The sequence below is a fragment of the Phycodurus eques genome, chromosome 4 (genome assembly GCF_024500275.1).
Source record: "Phycodurus eques isolate BA_2022a chromosome 4, UOR_Pequ_1.1, whole genome shotgun sequence".
Classification (NCBI taxonomy): domain Eukaryota; kingdom Metazoa; phylum Chordata; class Actinopteri; order Syngnathiformes; family Syngnathidae; genus Phycodurus; species Phycodurus eques.
The window spans coordinates 14,256,418-14,272,228 of record NC_084528.1 but is presented as its reverse complement, the minus strand read 5'-3'; the positions used below and the strand labels follow the sequence as shown (position 1 = coordinate 14,272,228).

The 15,811-nt window shown below is 41.5% G+C and overlaps 1 protein-coding gene across 1 annotated transcript; it reads right to left on the bottom strand.

Moving 5' to 3' along the window:
* Positions 1 to 2: 2 nt before the first annotated feature.
* On the bottom strand, positions 3 to 12,671 carry LOC133401295 (endoribonuclease ZC3H12A-like). The gene is made up of 6 exons (XM_061674082.1): positions 12,573 to 12,671; positions 10,235 to 10,657; positions 7,530 to 7,669; positions 3,126 to 3,360; positions 2,005 to 2,111; positions 3 to 1,120 (listed from the first exon to the last, which is right to left on the bottom strand). The coding sequence occupies exons 2-6, from the start codon at positions 10,582 to 10,584 to the stop codon at positions 789 to 791; spliced, it is 1,164 nt and encodes a 387-aa protein (XP_061530066.1). The 5' UTR covers positions 10,585 to 10,657; positions 12,573 to 12,671; the 3' UTR covers positions 3 to 788.
* Between the last annotated feature and the right edge of the window lie 3,140 nt (positions 12,672 to 15,811).

Genomic DNA, 15,811 nt, shown 5'->3' with positions numbered 1-15,811 from the left:
AGCATAAAAATAAAAGAATGTGTTTTAATGTTTTTTCATCAAACTTTTTGAATTCATTGAAGGAGCAATCCTCACTACAAAGTCCTCCGAGAGCCATACTAAATGCATGAAAAAATACGATGCCAAAATCAAACGTGTATTATCATATATGATGAGCATTTTTTAAAGCATTTGGATAACAGTTTCTTTGAGGTTTTGCTTTTTCTTACAATTGCACCGTGGCCCTGACCCATCTGCCATAGATTTTCCCACTTTGGATATAGACGTTTATAACAAATTCTGTGGGTGCTGCCAGAATTTACAGGAAAATCCTATTCTGAGCCTTCAAGTTTAGGATCTCTGCGGCCAGTTTCTCGGCGTTTATCACATGTGGGAACATGTCCATCACCGTATCCACCTGTTGAGGGCTGAAAATGGCTTGCAGTTTCTTGCGCAGTTGTAGTCTTTGGCCGTCAAACTGCTTCTGAAGCCAGAAGGGGTACTGCTGCCCCGAGCAGGAGCAACAAAAGCTGTCCTGGTGCGAGGGGTGAACTGCGCCCGGAAGGGGACAGCATCTTCCAGCTTGGGGGGGCCTGTGAAAGGGATCTGACCAGTAATTTCCCCAGCAATGAGGAGCTCCACTGAATGGGCCTGGTAAACTGTGGTTCTGCACTGCACCTGCTGGGAACATGAATTGACTTGCAGAATCCAGGTTTCTGGAGCATCCACAGGACTGTTTGGGTCCAGCACTTTGGAGCTGGGTGGCGAGCCTGTGCGAATTCCTGAAGCAAACGCCAGAGTACTGGCTTTCATAGGAGCCTAGGCCAGAGTCCAAGTACTCTTGAGGGGCACTGGAGTGGTAATGGTTGGGCCCGGAACACTCTTGACTGACCAGAGGCCGAAGCAGGATTTGGACCTTCCCAGTACAACACTTTGTTTTGACAAACCAGATCGGGATGTGAAGACCACTGATGGTCTAACATGTCGAGTTCCTGAGGACGGATGTAGGGCATCGACTGAGACGGTCTGTCAGGGGAAATCTGGGCTTTTTCTCTCAGTTCATCGGCCAAGGACAGGTAAGACTGGCTAGCCCTCTCTGGGTGGTAGAACTTACATTTTATGCCATAAGTGCACTTTTTGTCTGGGTGGGGTACAAAAAACACAAAACATCTACATTAAAAATAAAGCCAGAACTAAAATGTGTGCTCTAACATAACACAAGATGGTCCACAAGCCCTAGCTAATAGGGAAGTAGTAATTGGTGTCAAGGAAGTATGTCTGATGAAGTGATACATCTTGACTGAGAGACTAACATTGTATTTTATGTCTGGGCTGAACTAAGTTTAGCCTGAGTTGTTTTTTTCCACACCAACCTGTTGAAAAACATACTTGACAAATACATATGTCGGTGGCAGTCAACAGTTTGATTCTAATTGACGAATATAAACGTCCACGGCAGTCGATTAACTTAAACTGGATATGATACTACAAAGTGGCAAAAACTTGAAATGATGTATTAAGAGATAAGTAACTATGTCGTATTCGGGACCGAGCACCAGGAAATGGGAAGGCACTCTTGGAATCATTGTATATTACTATTCTTGAAAAATCAATCGCTCGTTGGGGATCGCACCATGCCGAAAACTCGCCAGTATTTGCAAGCACATGTATCCTGTTGAAAATGTATGTATTTTAGGGTTTTAGATTTCTAAATCTCACTAAGTAACGACCCCTGGAAAATTTGAAAAAAACTTGCCCCCGACACAAAATCTGGTGGACACGTCTGTCATAACAGGACACACGAAAAAGTCTGAAAGAGCCTTGCAAATGAGCAGAAAGTCCACCGTTTTGCTTTGAAGCAGCCATTTTAGGCAAATTCCAGGGCTCGTTCTTTGACAAACTCCGACTAGGGAATTCACTAAATTGAGCCCCGATCGGAAGGAGATTGGGCGATGCGAAATTGCAAAGATTGTTTTTCCATCTATGCCATGGAATGTGGGCGGAGAGAAGAGAATCACCTCTCACCATATGGACACAGCTGTCTCATTTGCTCTTTGGGTAGTGGCTTCGTCCTGAGGAAGTTGTCAAGATTGGGACCGTGACGGCCCAGAGGGTCATCTGGGGGCATGAACCTGGTCCACGTGAAAACAAATCATGACAGTGATGTTGCATAATCATATTTCAAAGTTTTGATTAGGGCCTGACCAATATGGATTTTTCGAGGCCGATCCCGATTCCGATATTTGGCAGAAAAAAATTCTGATGACCTATTAATTGGCTAATTAGTTTTAAAAATATATGATTAAAATAACTTCTGTTGGCCTCTAAACATTTACAACAACAAAGATATGACTTTCAAGCAGAACATTAGACTTTTTAAAAATACTTTGTCCTTTAGTATTTTGTATTTTATTTAACAACAGAGGAATTTTCAAGTACAAAAACATTCAAAAAAGCATTAACTGATGATTTTTTTTCATTAGATTTTGGCCATATAATAGATATAATGAGTGAAGTTAGAGGCAAAACATTATTTACAGTATGCATGATGCCCTTTGACATTGAATCACATTTCTTCTACTCCATTACTATCTTTGCCATGAAGTGATGACTTCAAAATAAAAACCAGCAAAGCCTTTCTCAGATGTCAAAACATGTCATTTTTGACAGAGTTGCATTTTAAATATATGATGTACACCTAGAGAGTTAAACAGAAACAATAGTCGTTCTTTTTCTTATTTGGTTTTAATACGTTTCCCGTAAGCAGCAAGGAATTGCCTCAAGAAATGTGTGCGTCCTCACACAAACGCTGAAACTTCGCAAAAACGTTCTTTAACTTCTGGTTGTTCGACAAGGTGGACTTAAGAACACAAACGTTATATCATGTTCTCCATCTCTGCTTGTGGCTGATGTTAGTAGTAGAGGCGCATTTGCTGTAAAAGCAATATCATGCTCAGGTAATACACCATTGTTGTTTTAAAATTGGGCGGGAGAACTGGAACACTTAACATCATTTACGGTTTCATTGGTCTTGAATAGGCAAAACTCCAGCTGACGATGATTATTTTGAATGGGGTTCAAAACAATGAATTGATCAGGCCCTGGCTATGATGGAAGGTAATCAGAGAAAGCAGCTAACTCCTTACTTGTCATTTACGAAGGAGTACATGAGGAGCCTCTCTTCGATGCATTTCTTCCACTCGAGTCTTTCCTCTTGCAGGTCGCGGTAGGTGTCATTGGACACGATCACGCCTCCCGAATCGTACGCCAACTTGATGATGAAGCGGTCGTCATAGCAAACCACCAACTTGCCGCCAACGCGGCGCGACGGAGTGAAGACCACTCGTTTCTGCTTTTCCAGCTCCATCAGGATGTGCTTATCTGAAAGTATCAAGTTAAAAAAAAAAAAAAAAAAAAAAAAGTCAAGTTCAAGCTTCCTGGAAACAAAAAATCATTGCGGACCGACCACATCACAGTCTATAAAAATCACGTAAGAATTGGTTTACAACATTAAACTCCACATCTCATCTAAGAGTAGGTGCTGCTGTTTTGGTTAGTAGATGGACTTCGCAGTTACACGTCTGCTTTTGAATGACAGCGACAATGATGTCAATTACCGGTATAATTATGGTTACTACTTTATTTGTCTCAAGTGGATGACAAACCCTGCGACTAATTGTGGGACGGCGTCTGCTACACGGTATAACAATCACTGTCTAAGTACTGTTCAGTTGTAATAATACAATAATAATACAATACTGTATACATACTGTATACAATACTGAACAACTGTTTGTTTTTAAGCATTTATCAAGATGTTTTTTATTTAACTTTTGCACAGTATGTGTATTGAAATTTTGTTATGTTATAAATTACACCTCTGCTAATTCTTATCACATGAATAGCTTTTGAAGTAGTAGACACTTATTATGTCACAAGTATCGGACATTTTCCTGCATGAGAATCAAACATAAGATGACGGACAGAAAACCAAATGACGACGTTCACAAGATGTAGGTTGGGTTTTCTAATTTGCATACAGTTTTCATTGGGCATGTCAAGACTTTGGCAGGTGCAACTACAAGTACCAGGTAGATTAAGTGTTCAGGTCAGCAACAACGAACAAGCGTACATCCTGCTGCGGCTCTCTCAAGATTAGACTAAAGGCTGATGTTTTTACTTCCTTGTTCACACACAGCCAAATAGAAAAAAACTCCACCCAGGGTTTAGTGCAAGCAAAACATGGCAAGGCTTTCACTGTATGGTTGCTGCTGGAGTCAAGTAGGCATGAAGAGCTTGCACAAACAGTTGACTGTTTAGCTCCACGTGCAAATAGAAGTGACTCAATGGGGAGAAATGTACAACTCAATTTATCTTAATCCGCTGTAAAGAGAGTCAGACAAAGGCATCAGTGTCTTCTCATTTTGTCAAATCATCCTTATTGACGCAGTTGAAGAAATCACAAATGCCCTGGACAGTAAAAACTGTGGCGCATGGAAAATGTATTGATTTAAAGAAAGCTTTTGACACACTTGACCATTCCATCTTACTTTGTAAACTGGAAATGTATGACATTAGGGGAGTGGCTCTGAAATGGTTCAAAAGCTATTTAACTGACGACGGCACTATGTGAATATGATAAATTCACATCTGGGTATCTGGACACTGATTGTGAGGTCCTCCGAGAGTTGGTCTTGGGCCCCGGATTATTTCATATATATATTAATGACTTATTTAACACATCTAACCGAGTAAAATGCATATTGTTTGCTGATGATACTAATATATTTTATTCTTGTGATATTTATAATGAACTCATAAACACTCTAACAATTAAAGTGAAAATGTGGATGATTAAATTTAAATAAGACCAAGTCAATTATGTTTGGTAACTATAAAGGACTATCAGAACTATTAATAAACATGGATGGTGTTGTAATCGACAGACTGTCAGAAATAAAATATTTAGGAATAACTATTGACAGCAAACTAAGCTAGAAGCCACACATATGGTACGTACAAACTAAAACATCCAAAATGATTACAGTCATAAACAAAGCGAAACATGTCTTGGACTACAATGCCCTGTCTATACTTTATTGTACTACACTGGTCTTGCCATATTTGACCGACTGTATAAAAGTGTGGGGTAACAATTACAAAGCTTCTCTTCATCTACTCTTTAAATTAGAAAAATGTACAGTTATAACCATCCACAAAGTCGGATATTTTGATCACACAAATACATCATTTTTGCAGTCAAGAATATTAAAACTTTTCGATTTAGTAAACTTTTGTACTGCACAATTACTGGTAATTATCTGGTGGTTATCAGGTAATATCCCAAAACTATTTACAGAGAGGGAGGGGGGTTACAACTTGAGGGTGTGTGGGAACTTTAACATCCAAGCATTAAGAACCACAAGGAAAAGTTTGTGTATCTATGTGCGGTCAAATTGTGGAATGGGTTGGGAATACATCTTAAGCAATGTCCAGATATTAATCGATTTCATTAAGGTTCAAACAAATGATAATGTCACAATACAAGGCTGAGGTTGTGTTTTTTTTTTTTTTTTTTGTCCTGTTCGGCTGTTAGGACAAGCAGAATGGAAAATATGTATCCCTTTTATGCCGGAACAGTTTTACGGTGTCACAGTGAAGTTTTTAAGCTTCCGCTGTGGTATTATAATTGAGGTTCATTGAGAATCAGACTTGATCAGTCGAACAGAACAAAGTTTCCAATTCTAGCCAAGAATCACACTCACTGTGGTGCAACCATTTGATGAGGTATTGCAAGTGATTATCTTGGTTGTGGTTTGACTATGGTGTTTTCAGGGATTATTTTTGATATTTGTTTTTATAAGTGTGTGTATATATACGGAGTAATGTGGTGTAAAATACACTATAAGTAAAAGAACTTTCCACCCTTTATTCTTTTTGTGTCATTCTAAACCATTTCCAGTTTTACAGCCTTTTACCCACGATATATATATGCATTTTTTAGTAGAGAATATCAGCACTGTCGGACTTCTGCCGTTTGTCTACGATGCTACAACCGCGAGGATCTTCGCTAAAACATGAAACCGCCGCTAAGAATGTATCACCTCTTTGTGAACAAGTGCGTGAGAAAATAGTTGAACAGTTTAAGGAAAATGTTCCTCAACGTACAATTGCAAGGAATTTAGGGATTTCATCATCTACGGTCCATAATATCATCAAAAGGTTCAGAGAATCTGGAGAAATCACTGCATGTAAGCGGCAAGGCCGTAAACCAACACTGAATGCCCGTGACCTTCGATCCCTCAGGCGGCACTGCATCAAAAACCGTCATCAATGTGTAAAGGATATCACCACATGGGCTCAGGAACACTTCAGAAAACCAATGTCAGTAAATACAGTTTGGTGCTACATCCTTAAGTGCAACTTGAAACTCTACTATGCAAAGCAAAATCCATTTATCAACAACACCCAGTAACGCTGCCGGTTTATCTGGGCCTGAGCTCATCTAAGATGGACTGATGCAAAGTGGAAAAGTGTTCTGTGGTTCAACGAGTCCACATTTCACATTGTTTTTGGAAATTGTGGACATCGTGTCCTCCGGGCCAAAGTAGAAAAGAACCATCCGGACTGTTACGGAACCCAAAGTTCAAAAGCCAGCATCTGTGATGGTATGGGGCTGTGTTAGTGCCAATGGCATGGATAACTTATACATCTGTGAAGGCACCATTAATGCTGAAAGGTACATACAGGTTTTGGAGAAACATATGCTGCCATCCAAGCAACGTCTTTTTCATGGACGGCCCTGCTTATTTCAGCAAGACAATGCCAAACCACATTCTGCACGTGTTACAACAGCGTGGCTTCGTAGTAAAAGTACTAGACTGGCCTGCCTGCAGTCCAGACCTGTCTCCCATTGAAAATGTGTGGTGCATTATGAAGCGTAAAATACTACAACGGAGACCCCGGACTGTTGAACAGCTGAAGCTGTCCATCAAGCAAGAATGGGAAATAATTCCACCTACAAAGCTTCAACAATTAGTGTCCTCAGGTCCCAAACGTTTATTGAATGTTGTTAAAGGAAAAGGTGATGTAACACAGTGGTAAACATGACCCTGTCGCAGCTTTTTTGGAACGTGTTGCAGCCATAAAATTCCAAGTTAATGATTATTTGCTAAAAACAATAAAGTTTATCAGTTTGAACAATACATATCTTGTCTTTGTAGTGTATTCAATTAAATGTAGGTTGAACATGATTTGCAAATCATTGTATTCTGTTTTTATTTATGTTTAACAGAACGTCCCAATGTCATTGGAATCGGGCTTATATATGTGTGTGTATTATCATGACAGCTAGGGATTGTAAGTCCATGGAGCAACATTCACTTATGAATATTTTGGAAGATTAAAAACAAGAAACTAAACTCATCTGAATGACAACATCATGTCAATCATTTTAGTCTGTCGCTATCATTTGCATACATCACATGGGAGGTTAGCTTAATTGTTAAAACCCCATTGTTCGTATTGCAGCGTATCTCCAGTGACCTCACCTTCTATGGCCGCATTGGGTCGGCTCTGTTCTTTCCGCCAAGACGGAACAAACACCGTGATTGCTGTGTGTCCTCTCTGCAGGAAGAAGTTGACTGCCAGCTGGATGCCTCGGCATGAGAACACTTCCTTGTTGCCGTGACTGTCAGGGGGGGAAAAAAGGTGACAGGCAATTTTGAAAAAAAAAAAGCATAACACCAGCTGGAACTTTAGATGGCAACTCCACATAGAATCTGGGATTTTCACATTGTGTCAGTCAGCCTTGTACTCACACGCTGTTCTTAAGTATTAGTAAGGACAGGAAGTCCTCGATTTACGAACGAGTTCCGTTCCTACGCTGGCGACGTAACACAATTTCCCGCGTAAGTCGGATTTCACCGTTAAAGTCGAAATTTACGGCGAAATTAACAATATTATGAATAAGTGTTTTCATTTACATGTGCAACGATTGTGACAGCAAGCTCAGTGTGTGTGTGTGTGTGTGTGTGTGTGGGCGTCGATGTGTGAGTGAGACGGGACTGCGAAGGAGGAAGGAGTGCGCGCAGGTGCGAGTGTGTACAGTGGCAAGTGTAGTGACGGCGACCGGGGAAGAGTAGCGATTAGCGGAGGACCCGTTGACGTTGAATGTGCAGAGGAGCTAATAAAGCCATTAAAGCAGCAAATCGGTGCTTCGTGCCTTTATTGTTGCCGCCACCCAGCTCAGCCGTGCAACGAGAGAAGGGAGTTAACCCCGAGGAGGACAACCTCGGCACTGGAGAAGGCGTCTCCCGACCACGGTCAGGTGACCGTAGCAGGAAAAGTTAACACTTTGTATAAAGAAACTAAAATACATTAAAATAAAAAATAAGATGCTGTACTTACCATTACTGTTGAGAGTGTGAAAAAAGGAGGGCGAAAAAGGCAAAGATACTCCCACCGCACAAACACAGACAAGCACTATGCACTAGCTAAGCATAAACACTTTGGTGCTGGGGACAAAATGGCGGACGAGGCACGGGCGTCGTAAAGTCGAAACGTCGTCGGTCGAGTGCGTCGTAACTCGAGGACGTCCTGTACAGACATTACATATACGAATAATATATCCACGCGCTCTCCTTTTCTTTGTGTTCTTCATTTTCTTCCTTGACAATGGCGCCACGTTTTGTTGGTTCATTAAAAAATAATACAGTACAGTAAATTGTTTGTATCAAAACCCGGTACAAGGTAAAAGTTTTTCCGCTGCAGTGCGTTGGTTGATGTCAATTGGTCAATTGATTTGAAGAGACGCTGACTCCGAATTTTTTATTTTTTTTTGCGCATAATTTATTTGCTAATGAAAACAATGACCAAAAAAAACCACACTTATATGGTATGTGTTTTGTTCAGATTAGAACAGAGGTGTCAAAAAAGTCCCTTTAGTTAACGGGCCACATTTACCCCAATTTGATCTCAAGTGGGATAGAGCAGTATATTCGTGGTTTAATAAGATATAAATAATGACTATTACAGATTTTCCCTATTGATTTGGTGCAAATAATTACAAGTACATTGGGACACTATTGATTACCAATGTAAATGTTGTGATGAGCAATTGAAATTTCCTCAGGATTTCTTTTCTACAGTATTATGAATCGGTATTTTCATTTACACGTGCAATTTGCAGATCAAAGTGGATCTATATATGTAAATTTCATAAAACAACTTGTTAAGTTATCGAAGTGATTTACATAAATTTCCACAAAAAATTTACATACATTTCCACATCCATCTGGAACCGACTCACCACACCATTAAAACTAAAGTGGGAACTTTTCAGAAAGAGGGTACCGTTATCTTTGTAAATTTCACCAAACCAACCTCTTTTGAACTGAAGCTATTGACTGATATTTTGCAAAAGTCTGTGTCTTAGAATGTTTCTACAGGAGATATTCATTTTTTACAGAACTGTAGTGCAAAGTTGGCACCGCATTTTGTATGAAGTAGGCTTACTTTGCTTCTGAAACTAGGCATATTTAACCATCAATATCAGGTGTCAAATCCTGAGTAACAGCGAATTTCAGAAAGTCATTTTAGTGGCAAGTGGTCATTTAAGTTAACAAAATTTGGACAGCAGTTACTTTTATTTAAAAAAATGCAGTTTATGTGTTCTCTATCCGCACCGGCCTGATTGGCTAGTTCTGGCCCACAAGAAGTACGTTTGACATCTCTGGAATTAACGCGTGATTTTTTAACAACAAACTGGTCGTTTGTAGGCTGAAATAAGACAAGACAATCATTCTTGGAGTCAACAACTTCAAATAATTCTCTTAATAAAGCCAAAGGGGGGAAATATCTTGCTCTTCCGAATCTGTGTCATATTTGGTAATGCTTCCTGGTTCAAATTCCTCCATAGTGTTCCTGTTCCTGTTAATCTGCCTAAAAATTCTGAAGCGCTCAATCAATTAAGGTCACAACCACTGTTGACTTTGACCTGTCTCTGTTTGCATCTTAACTACATCATGTCATCATCCACGCAGGTTGAAAAAAGTAACAAGCCTATTTTGACAGAGGAGTTACAAGTACAGATATCTGTTTTCAATTTCAGGGAGTACAAGTTGTCAAAAAAATAAATACTCAAGTTAGTAAAGATACCTGAAAAATCTACTTAAGTACAGTAACAAAGGTCTACGTTAGTTCCCACCACTGGCGATCGAAACTGTGCCATGTGCTTGCTGTTAACGTTTCTTACCTCATGGCAACATTGCTGCCATCAATCACAATGGGCCTCAACGCGGAATCCTCACTCTTCTTACCCTCAAGTTGAGTCAAATTTCTGAGGGGTCTGGACACTCGATTTGAATCCTCTTTGGGGTGTGCGCTCCTTTCTTCCTGCTCGCCGCCGGATGAAGCCAGCGCAACGCTGCTGATCTGAACCAGCTCCTCCAGCATGGAGTTGTTGTCCGTACTGAGGCCCAGCTTGGAGAGTGCGGCGTTGACCTCAGCCATGGAGTAACCCAACTTGCGGAAGAAGTCCACTCGGAGCTGGAGCTCCAAGCTCTCTGGGGAAGATGGGTTCAAGTTGGAGAATGTCAGATCCATCCCGGAGAGGATCTGGAACTCTTTCCAGGTGCATACAAGACTGGTAACATCGACCACTGGCGGGATGGTTATCCTAGATAAGGAGAACAATACTTTATCTGGAAGTAAACTTTATTTGACATCATTGATAGTTCAGTTGTCCTGTGATTGACTGGCAACCAGTCCAGGGGCTACCCTGCCAACCCAGTCAAAGTCAATTGGGATAGACTCGTGTTCATCTGTGATTGTGAAGAGGATTAGTCTAACAAAATACCCTGTGACTGACTGGCTAACAGTCTAGGGTGTTAACTCCCTTTCGCACAAAGTCATCTGGAACAAAGTGAACAAGGTAAGGTAAGAAACTAAATGTCATGAGCTGTGCATTGCAGTCTGTTGTTGGAGCTTGGGTGGCGCATTGCGCTCCCCCCTCACCTTCTGTCTGTCTCTCTCTCTCTCTCTCTCTCTCTCTCTAATCAGCTCCATCTCGGTCGCGCACCTGTCATCAATCAGCCCTCATCATCACCTGCATAAAAACCCTGCCGGATCCCGGAAACCCTTGCCAGAGTATTAACGCAACGGCTCTCAAGCATATCGTAAGCCACGTCATTCCTTGTTATTTTTCTGACCTCCGTGTTTCTCCTTGTCCTCAGTCCTCCCTCCGTGTCCCTCGCCGAGTTGACATCTTCCACCACGCCGCCGAGCCAGCCGCCTGGTCTTGCCACCGACTGCCACACGTTCCTTGCCTCCTTAACCCGCGTGCATATCTAAAGGACCATCTCCATTCCCCCTTTTCAATAAACTTTTCATCACAACCTCTCTGCCTCCGCCTTCTCTTGGGTCCCATCTGAATCAACACATGACACTAAACTCATCTGAATTATAACATCATGTCAATCATTTTTGTCACTCGCTACCATTTGCATACCTAACATGGGTTTGTGGATGAATGGGTATATATTTTCCATTAAACCTCTGAACATGAATGTTGTGAGGGGTGCCAGAGGATTTCTGGGGAGGTTCAACAGCTTGAGAGAAAAAAGAAATAAATAAAATAAAATTGTTTTATAAACCTGGTAGTCTAAATTCAGCTACATGCTGAAGGGAAAATAGGTTGATTTTTATTTCCAACAGTAAGAGAGGTGAGTCTATGGTATCTCCTGGGGTCACCAGAACACTTCACGGAAGGTGCAGCAGCTTGAAGTAAATAAAGAAAATACATTTTTAAAAAGCTTTATCTGACTTCAGCTGCTGTACATGTTAAGGGCAAAAATGGGTCGATTTCTGGTTCTGAGGGTGAAAAAGGACAATCGATCCTATCTGCTGGAAGGCATCATAAGACTTCTGAAGATGTTCTGCAGCTTGAGAAAAATAAACAAATACATCTATTTTTTTTAACCTGTCACTACACCTAGCTAAACATTAGAGGCAAAATGGGTAAATTTTTAACTAACAGTGAGAAGATGTTGGAGACATGAAAGAAGGAGGAAGAAGGAGAAAACTCAATGTGGGCCTGCCATCTGCCTCGAATGCTTGTTTGGTTGTTATTTAACTGTGCAGGCCTTGTAGCCAGTGCATACGTTTCCCGTAACAACCCTGTGGCAGACACACACGTCTTAAGAATTTGAACAATGTACCAAAGGCATGCACATTTCGCTCATACATTACTCTTTGCAGATTTGAATAGCAGGTATAAGCAGGCCGCCCTTTTTGAAGCCGTTTTATGTAAACAACGATAAAAATAACGAACTAAGAACAAGAGTGCTTGCAGCACAACCTTAGGCTTTACTGTACTTATAGTCACTGTTGGATAAATAATAACTCCACAACACGCCCGGAAGAACTACTTTGCCCTTAATGCGCGTGTCCCTCTGCAAATATGAGCTAAACATTGCGCAGCTTTAAATGGACCGTTTACAACCTTGCTCAAGGTGACAAATTAAACGTTCACGCCCGGCCATTTCCTCTCCAAAAGTGTTGAAAAAGTAATAAAATGACAAACTCAAACTTACCTTCTCAGTTTGATTATTTCCCACTCTGTCCGAATGTGACTGAAGAGCCCTGACTGTGTCAAAGTACAGTGAAGTCAGAGTGAACAGCACCTTCCTCCTCCTACACTGCTCCCTGCAGATGTGGGCATGTTGGGCACAAGAACATTTGCATAATGCAACTGAGTGTGTGTCTGAGTGTGCGTGTGTGTGTGTGTGAGAGAGAGAGAGAGAGAGAGAGAGAGAGAGAGAGAGAGAGAGAGAGAGAGAGAGAGAGAGAGAGAGAGAGAGAGAGAGCGTGAGAGACAAGGTGGCTGACATTCAAAACCACACAGTAACACACCTTTCACTCAATTTGCATGCATCAGGTTGCACCTAACCTGTTGCAAATAGAGGCCAAAATAATGTATTTTTCAAATTTGCATTTATATGAGCGCTGTCGCAGGCACGGTGGACAACTGGTGAGCACATCTGCCTCATAGTTCTGAGGACCAAGGTTCAAATCCCGGCCCCGCCTGTGTGGGGTTTGCATGTTTCTCCCCGTGCTGTTGTGGGTTTTCTTCACTCACATTCACACCCGTAGGTGTGAATGTGAGTGTGAATGCTCGTTTGTTTATATGTGCCCTGCGATTGGCTGGCGACCAGTTCAGGGTGTACCCCGCCTCCTGCCCGATGGTAGCTGGGACAGGCTCCAGCATGCCCGCGACCCTAGTGAGGAGAAGCGGTACAGAAAATGGATGGATGAGTCCTGTCAAACGTATGGCCCGTGTACAGAGTATACAGATCCATTTTGATCTGTAAGTGCACATGTAAATGAAAACACTTATTCATACTATTGATAAAATTGCTCTCATTTTTGTTTAATATTTTTGATCATCGTGTATGTCCTTTTATTGGGTTTACAAGATAATTTGGGTTGAAAATGCCCATAATGTCCTTTTTTCAAGCTTTTCCAGTTGGTCTTTTTACACCTGGCAGTCGAAACGGTCAGATTTCTCATTATGTAAATGAAATTTGCTCTGATTGAATCGCTCATCTTCCCTAATGTAAATACGGAAAACAACTTCGGTCTGATTGGCAGTTGCCAAACGGCGATATCTCAGCAGCCGGGCCACGCATTCACAGCGATCTCGTGTTCATTTCATTCCATGTTGGCTTGTTCGTCCCTTACTCACAAGTCACAGCCCCACAGAGGAGGGGGCGTGTCAAGTGGGTGAAGTAAAAGAGGGGAGGATATTTTGAAAGCTGGTCCCGTTCAATCACGATAACGTCACCAGCTCGCCTTTCATTCAACGCTATGCATATAGTATCATTGTAAAACACATGTACAGTATGATTTTAGTAACTGTATTTGCTTGATTTTGTTATGACTGCGGAGCCAGCTGGCTCACTCGCTCCAAACCCGGAAATTCCCTTCTAGCAGTGTGTGAAAGCAAACGTTTACAAACTCATCCTCCACGAAATGGGCCCTAACACAGCAGAGAGACAACACAGAGAAACATAATACATACATTTGTGATTTCGATAATATCAAGCCCAAGCCTTGGATTTATTCATTTTTTTTCAATATTCTCCCCAACAAATTGAGGCTTTAGCTGTTGTTTTAACCTTTTAGTTAACGTGTTTACATGTAATTGCTCTTTAATATTCATTCATTCATTCATCTACCATTCCACTTATCCTCACTAGGGTCGTGGGTGTGCTGGAGCCAATCCCAGCACTTTTCGGGGGAGAGGCAGGGTACACCCTGAAATGGTTGCCAGCCAATCGCAGGGCACATAGAAACAAACAACCTTTCACACTCACATTTACACCTATGGGCAATTTAGCGTATTCAATTAACCTACCCTGCATGTCTCTGGGATGCGGGAGGAAACCGGAGTAACCTGGAGAAAACCCACGCAGGCACGGCGAGAACACGCAAACTCCACACAGGCGGGCCCAGGATTTGAACCACAGTCCCCAGAACTGTGAGGCAGATGTGCTAACCAGTTGCCCACCGTGCCCTCTTTAATATATATATATATATTCACACAATTTTTTAGTGCCCCCTTGACGCTGAGTGTCGCTGTTGTTTTAACATTTTAGTTAACGTGTTAACATGTTGTATCTTTCTCTTTAATATTGTATCTATCTATCTATCTATCTATCTATATAGATATATATATATATATATATATATATATATATATATATAGGCGGCACGGTGGACGACTGGTTAGAGCGTCAGCCTCACAGTTCTGAGGACCGGGGTACAATCCCCGGCCCCGCCTGCGTGGAGTTTGCATGTTCTCCCCGTGTCTGCGTGGGTTTTCTCCGGGCACTCCGGTTTCCTCCCACATCCCAAAAACATGCATGGTAGGTTAATTGAAGACTCTAAAATTGCCCGTAGGTGTGACTGTGAGTGCGAATGGTTGTTTGTTTGTATGTGCCCTGCGATTGGCTGGCAACCAGTTCAGGGTGTACCCCGCCTCCTGCCCGATGATAACTGGGATAGGCTCCAGCACGCCCGCGACCCTAGTGAGGAGAAGCGGCTCAGAAAATGGATGGCTGGATATATATATATATATATAATTTTTTTCCCCACACTATTTTTTGGTGCCCCCTTGAGGCTGCGGCGCACTTAGCAATTTGTAACCTGGCCCTGCTTTACAAGATGTGGTGGTACATTCGCCTGAATGCGATGTAGGCAGCACGGGTTCACGTTCCACTCAGTAAGAGAGGAATTAATTTGACAATATTTATTGCATTACTGTGGTTGCACAATATAGCTTGTATTGATGTACAATTGTGCTGGATCATACTGCTGTCTTTATAATTACCGTCTTATTGAGCTAAATTGGACAAAATACAAGTTGTGTAAGGTGCAAGTGTATGCAAAGCTGAGGTCACCAACATGGTCCATGGGGCCCAAGTAGCCCACAGGCCTGTTGTAAAAATCACTCATCTGTAATGGGAACATCATGATTTCCTAGAAATGTTCTAGTAGTGATCATTCGAGGGATTTACAGAAAAAGGGTTGCATATTGATAGTTAGTTAGTTTCCTACCTTGTTAAATTCTTAATTTTTTTTTTTTTGTGAGAAATCATTAATACGCTCAATGTCTTTACATAGGTGATTATATTCATTATTAATAATAACAATTAATTAATTAATTAGCAAATCTGTTATATCAGAAGGGTGTATAAAATTGGTAGCCCTTCGCAATAACCACCCTCCAAGAAGTAGCTCTCAGTTTCAAAAAGGTTGCTGACCCATGATA

Bases quoted from the DNA above. Each gene is read 5' to 3' on its own strand.
- LOC133401295 (XM_061674082.1), bottom strand. From the start codon at position 10,584: ATGGATCTGACATTCTCCAACTTGAACCCATCTTCCCCAGAGAGCTTG. The intron at 7,670-10,234 runs GTAAGAAACGTT...CCCCCCTGACAG, and splicing joins GGCAGCAATGTTGCCATGAG to TCACGGCAACAAGGAAGTGT. The intron at 1,121-2,004 runs GTGAGAGGTGAT...TACCCCACCCAG, and splicing joins GAGACAGCTGTGTCCATATG to ACAAAAAGTGCACTTATGGC.